This window comes from Acipenser ruthenus, chromosome 38, assembly GCF_902713425.1.
Source record: "Acipenser ruthenus chromosome 38, fAciRut3.2 maternal haplotype, whole genome shotgun sequence".
Lineage (NCBI taxonomy): Eukaryota > Metazoa > Chordata > Actinopteri > Acipenseriformes > Acipenseridae > Acipenser > Acipenser ruthenus.
The window spans coordinates 3,655,367-3,667,842 of record NC_081226.1 but is presented as its reverse complement, the minus strand read 5'-3'; the positions used below and the strand labels follow the sequence as shown (position 1 = coordinate 3,667,842).

The 12,476-nt window shown below is 38.8% G+C and overlaps 1 protein-coding gene across 1 annotated transcript; it reads right to left on the bottom strand.

Annotated features, from left to right (window-relative positions):
* Positions 1-3,852: 3,852 nt before the first annotated feature.
* On the bottom strand, positions 3,853-12,271 carry LOC117433863 (macrophage mannose receptor 1-like). The gene is made up of 7 exons (XM_059009366.1): positions 12,138-12,271; positions 8,949-9,293; positions 8,481-8,822; positions 7,534-7,851; positions 6,423-6,785; positions 5,033-5,389; positions 3,853-4,439 (listed from the first exon to the last, which is right to left on the bottom strand). Exons 1-6 carry the CDS (start codon positions 12,172-12,174, stop codon positions 5,034-5,036), a joined length of 1,761 nt encoding a protein of 586 aa, XP_058865349.1. The 5' UTR covers positions 12,175-12,271; the 3' UTR covers positions 3,853-4,439; position 5,033.
* Positions 12,272-12,476: the final 205 nt, after the last annotated feature.

The following is a 12,476-nucleotide window of genomic DNA, read 5'->3' as shown; positions in this document are numbered from 1 at the left end:
ACCATGGAGGGCAGGGTATTGCAGTTTTCACAGGGCTTGGAGTCAGAACCCCTCTCGACTGCCCCGTTTCTCAGCTTTGCTTTGCACTGCACAGCACAGTGTTTGTTCAGCAGTTAAGTAAGCATGTGGGTATGCCTAGGAAAGGAAGCTTCTGAGTTTAATAAGCAGGTAGATTGTACACACCAGCTTGATTTATCAAGGGGTGCATTTTCAAAGCTGTAGCAAAGTATCAATTAACAAACGTCACCTATAGTGCATTTTAATAAACTGAAGACTTGTGGGGAGAAAATCCTGTATGTAGTGTTTCTAATGTATTGGACCCTGCACTCCAGATAAGGTTGTAGGTCATTGAGTAATTAACTCTTTGAGACACCTGATAGGTGGCAAACTGTATTTTCAAAAGTCCTGTACGTCAGCTGTGCAATGGCATTTCAGGGTGTGTGCTTTATGAAAATGCACTCATATTACAGTGAGTTAAGCAATTGAAGTCCGTAATTAGTTCTATTTTGAAAATAACATCTTATTTTCAAAAGGTGAAAAACACTGACATGCCCACTTAGTACAGCAAAATACACGCGATAATTAAGACATGACCCCTCTCGGGTTTCATTTAAACTGCGACCGCTGAGAGGGTCACTAAGAATATAAGAAGAAAGTTTACGAACGAGAGGAGGCCATTCAGCCCATCTTGCTCGTTTGGTTGTTAGTAGCTTATTGATGCCAGAATCTCATCAAGCAGCTTCTTGAAGGATCCCAGGGTGTCAGCTTCAACAACATTACTGGGGGAGTTGGTTCCAGACCCTCACAATTCTCTGTGTAAAAGAGTGCCTCCTATTTTCTATTCTGAATGCCCCTTTATCTAATCTCCATTTGTGACCCCTGGTCCTTGTTTCTTTTTTCAGGTAAAAATAGTCCCCTGGGTCGACATTGTCTATACCTTTTAGGATTTTGAATGCTTGAATCAGATCACCGCGTAGTCTTCTTTGTTCAAGACAGAATAGATGCAATTATTTTAGTCTGTCTGCATACGACATGCCTTTTAAACCCAGGATAATTCTGGTTGCTCTTCTTTGCACTCTTTCTAGAGCAACAATATCCTTTTTGTAACGAGGTGACCAGAACTGAACACAATATTCTAGGTGAGGTCTTACTAATGCATTGTAAAGTTTTAACATTACTTCCCTTGATTTAAATTCAACATTTCTTACAATATATCCAAGCATCTTGTTAGCCTTTTTTATAGCTTCCCCACATTGTCTAGATGAAGACATTTCTGAGTCAACATAAACTCCTAGGTCTATTTATGATGCACATTTTTATTGCCTGCGTGCAGTACTTTACACTTTTCTCTATTAAATGTCATTTGCCATGTGTCTGCCCAGTTCTGAATGCTGTCTAGATCATTTTGAATGACCTTTGCTGCTTCAACAGTGTCTGCCACTCCTCCTATTTTTGTGTCGTCTGCAAATTAAACAAGTTTGCTTACTAAACCAGAATCTATATCATTAATGTAGATTAGGAATAGCAGATGACCTAATACTGATCCCTGTGGTACACCACTAGTTACCTCGCTCCATTTTGAGGTTTCTCCTCTAATCAGTACGTTCTGTTTTCTACATGTTAACCACTCCCTAATCCATGTGCATGCATTTCCTTGAATCCCTACTGCGTTCAGTTTGAGAATTAATCTTTTATGCGGGACTTTGTCAAAAGCTTTCTGGAAATCTAAATAAACCATGTTGTATGCTTTGCAAATATCCATTGTCAATGTTGCATCCTCAAAAAAGTCAAGCAGGTTAGTTAGACACGATCTCCCTTTCCTAAAACCATGCTGACTGTCTCCCAGGATATTGTTACCATATAGGTAATTTTCAATTTTGGATCTTATTATAGTTTCCATAAGTTTACATATAATAGAAGTCAGGCTTATTGGTCTGTAGTTACCTGGTTTGGTTTTGTCTCCCTTTTTGTGGATCGGTATTATGTTTGCTATTTTCCAGTCTGTCGGTACAACCCCTGTGTCAAGAGACTGTTGCATGATCTTGGTTAGCGGTTTGTAAATAACTTCTTTCATTTCTTTGAGTACTATTGGGAGGATCTCATCTGGCCCAGGGGATTTGTTTATTTTAAGAGCTCATAGTCCCTTTAATACTTCTGCCTCTGTTATGCTAAAGTTATTTAAAATTGGATAGGAACAGGTCGACATGTCGGGCATGTTGTCCGTGTCCTCCTTTGTAAAAACCTGTGAAAAGTAATCATTTAATATATTTGCTTTTTTTTTTCTTCATCTATGATTTTGCCATTTGTGTCTCTTAGACATTTAACCTCCTCTTTGAATGTCCTCTTGCTGTTATAATATTGGAAAAATATTTTGGAATTGGTTTTAGCCCCCTTAGCAATATTGATTTAGATCTCTCTCTTGGCCTTTCTAACTTCCTTTTTGACTTGTGTTTGCAGTTCCAAGTACTCTTTCTGTGTACTTTGTTTTTGGTCCCTTTTAAACGCTCTGTAAAGTGCCTTTTTTCGCTGAATTTTTTTTTAATTGATCTATTAAACCATTTTGGCCATTTTGTTTTAGATTTTGATTTGTCTACTTTTGGGATGTAATTGTTTTGTTCCTCTAATACTACATTTTTAAAAAACAGCCATCCTTTTTCTGTGGATGTTTTCTCTATTTTACTCCAATCTACTTCTGTTAGTCTCCATTTCATATCTTCATAGTTTGCTTTTCTAAAATTGTAAACCTTAGCTTTAGTCATTACTTTTGGGGTTTTAAAAATATATTTCAAATGAGACCATGTTGTGGTCTGAGTTTGCAAATGGCTCTCTGACCTCTGTTTTAGTTATTCTGTCTTCATTATTTGAAAAGACTAAGTCAAGGCATGCCTCTCCTCTAGTCGATGCCTTGACAAATTGCGTTAGGAAGCAGTCATTTGTCATTTCCACCATTTCAATTTCGTCCATCGTGCCCCCCGTCGTGCCCCAATGAATCAACTTACAGGAACTTGAAACATCTCTATGTCCTCCTAAACGTCTCCCCTGAGTGTCTTATATCAGAGTGCTTACTGTATTATTATTATTATTATTATTATTATTATTATTATTATTATAATTATTATAATATTCCGGTTCCTTGTGCCATTCTTGTCACAGTAACTTATTTTCAATATTCAGTTTTAGGAAACCAGTCCTGCCAAGTTTTCTTTTTCTTTTTCTTTTATTTTATATAATATTCTGCTGCGTGTTAATAGCCTGGTGATAGCCTACTGTATGTAAGCAATTACAGCTGTGAGAACGTGACATAACACTGTCATTTTAAAACCTGAAGCAGTAACTGAGAGAATGTATGGCTATACATGTGAAATTAAAGTCGTCAAGGCTCTTAACTGAACATTTTATAATTATTATTTGTTTTAAATTGTAAAATATAAATAAAAAATAGGTAGAAAACGCTTGTGAGGGCTGGTTATTCTTGTTGTGTGTAAATAGTTTTTTGCCCAAAGAACCCTGGTAATGGTCAATCATTTTGAAAAGTGAGTATCACAGACCTGTCAACTCTCTCGTATTTGCCAGGATTCTCATGTTTTTTGAACACTTCTCTCCTACAACTCCCTGGACAGACATTCTCTTGTATTTTGCTCAGAACTCTACTCTTAAACCTCCTTATGTCAGCAAACCTTTTCAAAAGTTGACAGTTATAGTATCATTTCTGCTATTATTAATGCCATTGACACACTTGCCTATATCCCCATCTATATATCATGACAAGTCTGGGTGATAACGGTCAATAAGGTAGACAAAGATTGAAATTAAAACTTTTATTGAAATAATTCAGCAAAAATACATCCAGAAATACAGAGAAATACAGCTCATTATCTATTTATATTCATACAAAGCAGAGAAACCCTAAACCATAGCCTATTAATTTCACCCCATGTTGCATTGCATGCAGATGACTGCACATAGAATCAGGTGGACCTGCCTGTAGCTGGACTATAGCTGGCTTGGATTTCCTTTACAAATGGGTAAAAGATTTTATAGTCATTCAAAACCCCCAGCTATTTTTGATCAGCTTAGTAATGAATGTTGTAAGTCATGTTGTATTTAAACTCCATTGCAAGTGTAACAAACAACTTCTTTCTATTAAAGGATTTATATTTAGAACATAACATTACTTTTCAGTTAATTCATAAAATGGAAATGCAATGATTTCATCACAACTTTATAGAAAAAGTTAATACAGTACAATCTAATCTAGAGCTCAATCAAATAGTATGCATTGTAGAATAGTGAAATGATCGCTGTTAGTATAAATGAGAACTGTGTCATTAATATTGTATTATAATGAACTTCCTTTCATAATAATCTTTAAGCCTGTCTTCATCTGGAAAGGGATATCCAGGAAGCCTCTTGTGGATAGCTGACCTCTGGGTGCCACCCTAATTTGTGCAAAGACAAACAATCCACAATTTTTTTTTTATTGTAAAGAATAGAAAATATCCAGTAGATCACTGTAACTTGGATTGCAGTGATACTAAAACATAGATACTGCAGTAGGTATGTTACGAGCCATCATCCATAAGTGTGTAGTAAGTTTTAAAATCAATTTCCTTTTCACATTCCTAGTCATAATGATCATTACTGATCCTGCTGCTTAGTTTACCTTTCTGAGATTGAATGAGCGATCATTTTCCTTGAGTGAAAAATAACCACTAGAGGGCACACATCTGCCATTTAAATGTTAGAAACAAAATTGCAGAAGGGAGAGAAAATATAGCTGCACCCCTTGTGGTCATTTTTCAAACCACGGCTTTTCAGAAATAAAGCTTTAGAAGCAGACTCCTTGGTTGAAAAAAGACAATGAGTTAGTAAGCCTGGTAAGTTTTCAAATAATAATAAACACACACGTAGTAGGCTATGAAACAGGTAAGAAATGTAAAGTTACGAAAGTGTATCTGGTAAACAATGGCACATGATCTGCTTTTCATTGGGGTAAGGATTTTTATCAGCAAGGACAGACAGGCTGCAGTACCTTAGAAGCAGAAGAAGTTGAGCTTCTCCGTGCAGGGTTTCTCAGTCCAGTGGGGGTCAGACCCTGTAGTCATGGCTACGCAGGGGCTGGAGTCGGGGTACCCAGGGGGCTGGACCCCCCCTTTCCACTTGGTGTAGTCCAGGGGCTCACTGTTCATCCAGAAATAGAAGCCAAACAGCCGGCTCTGCCTCAGCCCGATCCACACCAGAGGGGAGTTGGCATGCTCAGACAGGTAGGTGGCGTAGCGTTGCTCCTTCTCCGAGACGATGCTGGCCAGCTCTCTGTGCTGAGCTCTGCAGTGGACAACGGCTTCCTCCCAGGTTTTATTCTCCTTCTCTAGGACCAGATCCCGGACATCTGAACACAAAGACAGCATTTTAAATTTGACTAGAAACCCCCTTCATTCCCCCTAGTTTATGGGCATAATTAACTTATTTTTTAACAACTGTATAAACTTTCTTATTGAAAGAGATACACTATATATCTCCACAGTATATTTTTCTTTTGAAATCTGTCTTGCTGCTTTGGGTTGATTTGTGGTTATTAAATGTACCTCTGATTTCATTCCCAATTTAGAATGCACTGGTATGCTCCCTGACCGCAGCAATTCCCCACCTGATCCCACAGCCATGCCAGCTTCCTGTTTTAAACACAGGAACTCGAAGGAGGATGTCAGCGAGGTACCGGCCTCTGCAGGACAAAGGCCAGCCTTGCAGGGGTGCACCTGAGCTCAGCAGGCACCTGGCCAGTAGTGTCCACTACAGCTCAATGAGGAGAAACAATTTTGCTTCCCAAACACGCGGGAGCACCAATACACTCTTGCTGGAATCGCCAGTAGTAGGGACCCCTACTACTAGCTTATTAACATGTTAGCAATTATTAAACCTTCTGTTAGCACAGTTGTTAACATGGTCGGATGTACGGATTTAATGATTACTCGTGTATCAATTTAAATTGACCTTTACATGTATCATACAGTAATAGAGATATGCATCCTTTATATCCTGATACAATTCAAAAATCACAGCACAGCTCATTGCAGTTCAACAAATAGTTCTTGAAAGAAAAAGTGTGTTTTATAGTTGTTATGAATAAATACTCCCCATTTAATTTCTGTCGTTTAACAAAGTGGAGCATTATTAAATGTCCATTTGATCTTATCATGCATCAAACAAGTGGCCCATCAGGACCATAACATGTATCGTAGCAGGACATTCATTAATAATGTTACACCCCCAGTACTAAGCTATTTTAGAGACCATTCACAAGATTTTGCATTTGCACTGACTTTAAAAGGCATGCATGTAGATTTATTGTTGAAACTGTGTTTTTCATAGTGGATATTATTATATCTGTTACTGGGTTTATAAAGTTTGAAAAACAGATTTACCATCAAAGCAGAAGAAGGGGAGCTTCAAGCTGCAATCCTTATCACGCCATTCCCCTCTGGATTGATTCTGATTATACCTTACACCTATAATCACACATTTCTCATTGCCTCCCACATTGTTTGGTTCCCCTGTGTTCCAGTTGTGAAATGTGTAGTTATCCCCCTGGTGTGACCACTTCCACGGGTTATTGAACAGGCCTATCCAGAAGGGCTTGCCCTGCGCTTTCTTCACTAGGTCTTCATTTTCACTGTCACTATTTATACTGACGAGGTCGGTGTGGTGTTCTCTACAGTACTGCTGAGCTTCAGTCCAGGTTTTCAGTTCTTCAATCAGGGTGTATCTCGCAGTGATGTTGCTGGTCTCTGTGAACACACACAGCAGATCAAAAGCAATGTCTGTCACAGAGGTGTGGTGGCTCTCCTGTTGCATAGTGATGAGAACAGGTCATTATTTACCATTACAACAAGATTAAACAACAAAGCCAGATAGACAAATGTGTCATCTAGAATCACCAAATATATTCTATAGTGACCCCCCTGCAGTTAAAATATGATATTGTGTTTTATATAGGGAATTATTACCTTCAAACACCAGAAGGATACATTATTCCCAGCTGGGAGATGCAGTGGAGGCAGAAGGCAGTCCATCTGTATGCAAAAGTTTTGCACTTGTATAGATAACCACTGGTACAATTGAGTTGTTAAGGAACTTCTTTAGCACACATTATTGAGTGTTTCAAAATCTGGGGATGTATGGAGGCTGACTGTATGTATGGCTGAATGCATTTATCTTGAGAATCACTTATCCTGTTATGATGAAACCTGAAAGACTTTCTTTTACACGGTATTGATTCTGAGGGGTTATGGACACACCTCTTGTGTCTGTCGGTCATGTGATCTATTTTTATAATACCAATAGCTCTAACTTGGCGAGGATGAATGTCACTGAAATGCTTTCCTGTGAAACAATAAATTGGCTCTTTATTTGTACAGGTGTCTGTTAAAACAGGTTTTATATATATATATATGACATTTACATAACATTGGACCTGGCTTCATTATCCAGTCCACTCAGCTGTTTCATTAACAGATTGATTGAATCTCATCCTACCGTTGTAGCACATGAAAGGTTTCTTCTCCTTGCAGAGTGATTCGTTCCACACTCCACTTGAATTGACTGAAGCACAGAAGAGTTGTGATGTCCAGTTGGAGTAGATGACATCACCTCCATTGGACCACTGCCAGTTCTCTTTGTCACGATGCAGACCGATCCAGGTGGATTTACTTTTAGGCATGATGTCTAAAATATTCTTCATCCTGTCCTGGTCTTGAATGGTGACCAGGTCTTTGTTGTGGTTTCTGCAGTAGCTCTGAGCTTCATGCCATGTCATCTCAGTTCCTTCAAAGCTGCAATTACCAGAGGAACCTCCTGGGGAGAAGGCAACCGCAAAATAAGATTAGTGAAAATGTGATCTTTAGATAAAATGATATGTTGTTAAAAGTCAGAGATCACCGTTGTAAGAATGTAATTTTCATTTTAAAAGTTTTTTATGGTAATTTTGCAGGTGTTCCATACTTTCCCCAAGGTTATCCAAATGTATTTCCCATAGATTACCTATGTTTTTAAATATGTTTTACTTTACCATGCTCACCTGCAGTTTACCATGCTTTTACTATGCTTTATTACACTTTGCTGTGGTTTTACTTATATAAGGGATGCTACAAGTAGTGTATGATAAAGTGTAAAGGAAAACTATAAATACATAAACAGCATCCTTACATACAGATTAATGTGTCAGTCTATTGCTGTAACAGCAGTCCCTCACTGCAGTCTAATGAACTCAGTGTGACTGGGGTGATGTCCTGGACAACAGAACTGTGCCTATACTGAAAAACAGTAGATCCTATCAGGGTGGTATGAACAAAAAAAAAAAAAAACTTTGTTGCACATATATGTAATTTTTATAAACAGAGAAACATTTTACACAGATCACAGGCACACACGCAGACACGCACACACACACACACACACAACACAGGCTAAACTGGGGTCCTTACCTGAACAGCAGACGAAGAGAAACTTCTCGCTACAGGAACTGTCATACCAGTCACCTATCTCATTCATCACCACACAGTTCTCATTGCCTCCCGCATTGTTTGGTTCCCCTCCGTTCCAGTTTTGAAATGTGTAGTTATCCCCCTGGCGTGACCACTTCCACGGGTTATTGAACAGGCCTATCCAGAAGGGCTTGCCCTGCGCTTTCTTCACTAGGTCTTCATTTTCACTGGCGTTCTTTATACTGACGAGGTCGGTGTGGTGTTCTCTACAGTACTGTTGAGCTTCAGTCCAGGTTTTCTGTTCTTCAATCAGGGTGTATCTCTCAGTGATATTGCTGGTCTCTGTAAACACAAACAGCAGATCAGAGAGACTCTGAGGCCAAAGGAAAATCTCAAATTTGTAAAAACAAAACAAAAATATCTGAATAATAATACATATTCACAGTATAGAAACAGCGAGATCTTTACCTGTGTAGCACATGAAAGGATTCTTCTCATTGCAGACTCGATCCTCCCACTCTCCCTGTGAACTGACTGAAGCACAGAAGAGGTCTGCCCTCCAGTTGGAGTAGATGACATCATCGCTGTTAGACCACTGCCAATTCTGTGTGTCATCACAATACAGCCCGATCCAGGCAGTATCATTGAGAGAATCTCCTGTAATATTTAAGAGCTGCTCTGCTTCTTCCTGGCTGCCCACAGTGGCCAGGTCTGTGTGCTTCTCTCTACAGTAGCTCTGAGCTTCAGACCAGCTCATCACAGCATTATCATAGCAGTATCTTCTGATCTGGTTTGAAAAAGGTACAAAGAACCCTGAAAAAAAGAATTGTTTTCATTAATATGGGATTTTCAGATTTAAGAAACATTAGCTATGCAGAGCTTACATCTTACAACTGGATGTGCAATTGTAATTGTGCATCAAAAACAAAGCGCCCGCAGTTGCACATTCTAAGGGGCATGTCATAAGATTATGAGGTTTGTGAACGTGTGAAAAAAATCTGTCAAGGAATGTGGCACTGAAACAGTTAATGTTCACAGCACATCACCTGTAATGGAACCTTATTGAGAGAATCATAGAATACAACTATGTACCAACTATGAAGACCTCCAAGTCCAGATATGAGATCTGTCTGATAGATCTGTCCAGCGGTTAAAGCAATGTGACAGTCTAGGGTTAATTTTTTACTGGGCAATAGAACTCAGAACGTACTGTCTATATGCAGCTGGAACTTCAAAAGTCACATGACCTCCGTATGGTAGACATATTAGGTTCAAGGTCAACGCCATGGTCACCAACACATTAAGCATGCAGGGTTTGAAAATATGAAGCCACTACCTCAAATCGTTTCTGAGGCTACGAAACTGTGCCACAGTCAGCTTGGCAAAAAATAAATAAATCGAGTCACGTGGTTACATTAAACAGGGTTTAAACATCATTTTGCGACCTAGTTTTTATTTTGCCCCTTTTGAAAATCATGCTGACAGTACATCTCGTCTGCTGCGTGCTGAACACGCCTTCACTTCTCAAAATAGACCAGCAGCTCTTCTGCTACAGACAACAACAATACAACAACAAATTAAACCCACCAGTTTCGACAGAAATTCAGGATCGCTGCAAGCCCACGAATCAAAAGAGGCTGCGTTGCTGTTTTTTTTTTTTTTTTTTTTTTTTTTTTTTTTTGCGTGTAGTATGTAAAGACTAACAATTGTTCTTGTTTGTTTACAGTTTTTGGATATGACGACAGGTTTTTTATGTTCTCTTTACAATGAACAGTTCATTTCCTAGAACTGCTTACTGTAGCTACATAATTTTATTTTAAAAGAATTTAAAAAATCAGTCCACAATCACATTTAAAAATAGATATCCTATTTATTCTGTTTTCTGATCTCTGTATGCTGCTGATCAAGCTTGAACCGCACATGTTATTGTGTTGGTTGTATTTGTAATTTCTAAATTATTGACCCAAGTACATTTTGGTCACGGTCTCAGTGGGTAAATTTACTGGTTAAATAAATAAATACATTTTAAACAATTTTATTTACAGTCAAGGATAATAATAATAATAATAATAATAATAATAATAATAATAATAATAATAATAATAATAATAGCATCAGTAATAAAACTAATTTAAGTTAGATGGATGCAGTAATTGTATCAATTTAATATGCGATTAGAACCGACATTAACTAAGATTAATTTTTTCAATTGCGAGATTAATCGCGATTAATTTATATAATTCATCCTATTTCATCCAGAACTCTGCTGCCCGCCTGGTGTTCTCTCTGCCTCGCTTCGCCCATGCTACTCCACTACTCCGCTCGCTCCACTGGCTCCCGATCACCGCTCGCATCCAGTTCAAGACTCTTGTACTAGCCTACAGATGCCTTGACCAGTCTGCACCCAGCTACCTCCAGACCCTCATCTCTCCCTACACCCCCACTCGACCTCTCCGCTCCGCCTGCACTAGAAGACTAGCTCTACCACCGCTACGCTCCCCTGCCTCCAAAGCCCGCTCCTTCTCCACCCTTGCTCCGCAGTGGTGGAATGACCTTCCTACAGATGTCAGGACTGCCCAGTCCCTGACCACATTCCGGCGCCTCCTTAAGACTCACCTCTTCAAAGAGCACCTGTAGAACTCCTCTGTTTGTATCCTGGGACACTATCACCCTTCATGTAAATGTGCTTTATTTTGCTCTTATCAGCCCCTATTTTACTGCATTTAATCCTGTACTTCAGAATACTGTAATCTGCCAAGTTTTTAACCTGTAGTACTTTGTATTTAATCACATCCTGATGTAACTATCACTATTTAATCATATCCTGATGTAACTATCACTATTACCTGCTGTATTATTGAATTGTGGTTTGTCAAACTTGTACTTTGCTTGAACAAAAGTTATTGTATTTCTTGCTCTTATTGTATTACTTGTATTGTAACGCTTGAAATGTTTTTGCTTACGATTGTAAGTCGCCCTGGATAATATATACCTATTAAATATACTCCACATAAAAACATATTTAAAGGCATGAATCATGGATACATGTATTGCTTTTTTAAATATATACTCCCAGTTCTTAAAAAAGTGGGTGTTCCACATACAGTTGGTATAAAAGTACATTTCTGTGTGTCAGTGTCTGTCTCTGTGTGCTTGTGTGGGTGTCCCTGTGTGTTCAGCCTGTGCAGTCCTTGTCTATCCACAGTCCTTTAACTCTCTCTATCTGTTATATAGCTGCTGGTGAGGTTGCTGTTACAAATCATTTCATTGCAAGCTGAATCTTATTTCATAGTTCTAACCTGTGATTGTATTGTTAGTATGAATGATTCACTCATTCAGCAGCTCAGTTTTAATACAGCATGCAGCAGTTATATCTACTAATAGAATTACACCCAAGAAGAAACACCCACTGCACTCTAAGGCTATTCTAAGAAAGGCATTTATATGGGAATTTTATTTTAAAAAGAGTATCTAGTCAGGCACATTTGAAATAGAATTAGCATTATAAACAGAAATGTAGAATGTGAGCTGAATGTTATTATTACCTATTCTACTGCTGAAGGCTGGTAACATTATGTAGCCCAAGATTAGTGCTGATAGGGTTCTGTGAAACCAGACCATGTAAAGATGTGGATGACATCATGCAAGACTCCCTACCTGCAAGACACAGCAAGACCAGCACAGGCTTCTCCATCCTAGAGGTCTCAAGAAGTCTGATCGTCCTTTCAGAGTGTTCAGCAGACAGGTTGGTTTGGAGCAGCGTCCCCAACTGGACCTTTATGCCAGTGCAATATCTCTTCTGCGCAGTCGCTGTGTGTGTGCAGGGACAGGAGCGTGACTGTGGGTGACTCTCACCATGCGATCTGTATTTGGGTATGTAAATGTTTTAATCAAATGAGGGCTAGTTCAGTACAGGGACATGAATGAAGGTGTCTTTGTTTCTTCTTGTATAATTTGCATTTTGTGTTTCTGTTTGGCTTAGTTGAGGCACCTGCC

What these genes read in the sequence shown, in the direction of transcription:
- LOC117433863 (XM_059009366.1), bottom strand. Translation starts at nt 12,174, where the DNA reads ATGGAGAAGCCTGTGCTGGTCTTGCTGTGTCTTGCAG. An exon ending in TCCTTTCATGTGCTACACAG is followed by an intron (nt 8,823 to 8,948) that starts GTAAAGATCTCG and finishes TTGTGTTTACAG; the next exon opens with AGACCAGCAATATCACTGAG. An exon ending in CCCCTTCTTCTGCTTTGATG is followed by an intron (nt 5,390 to 6,422) that starts GTAAATCTGTTT and finishes CTTTGTGTTCAG; the next exon opens with ATGTCCGGGATCTGGTCCTA.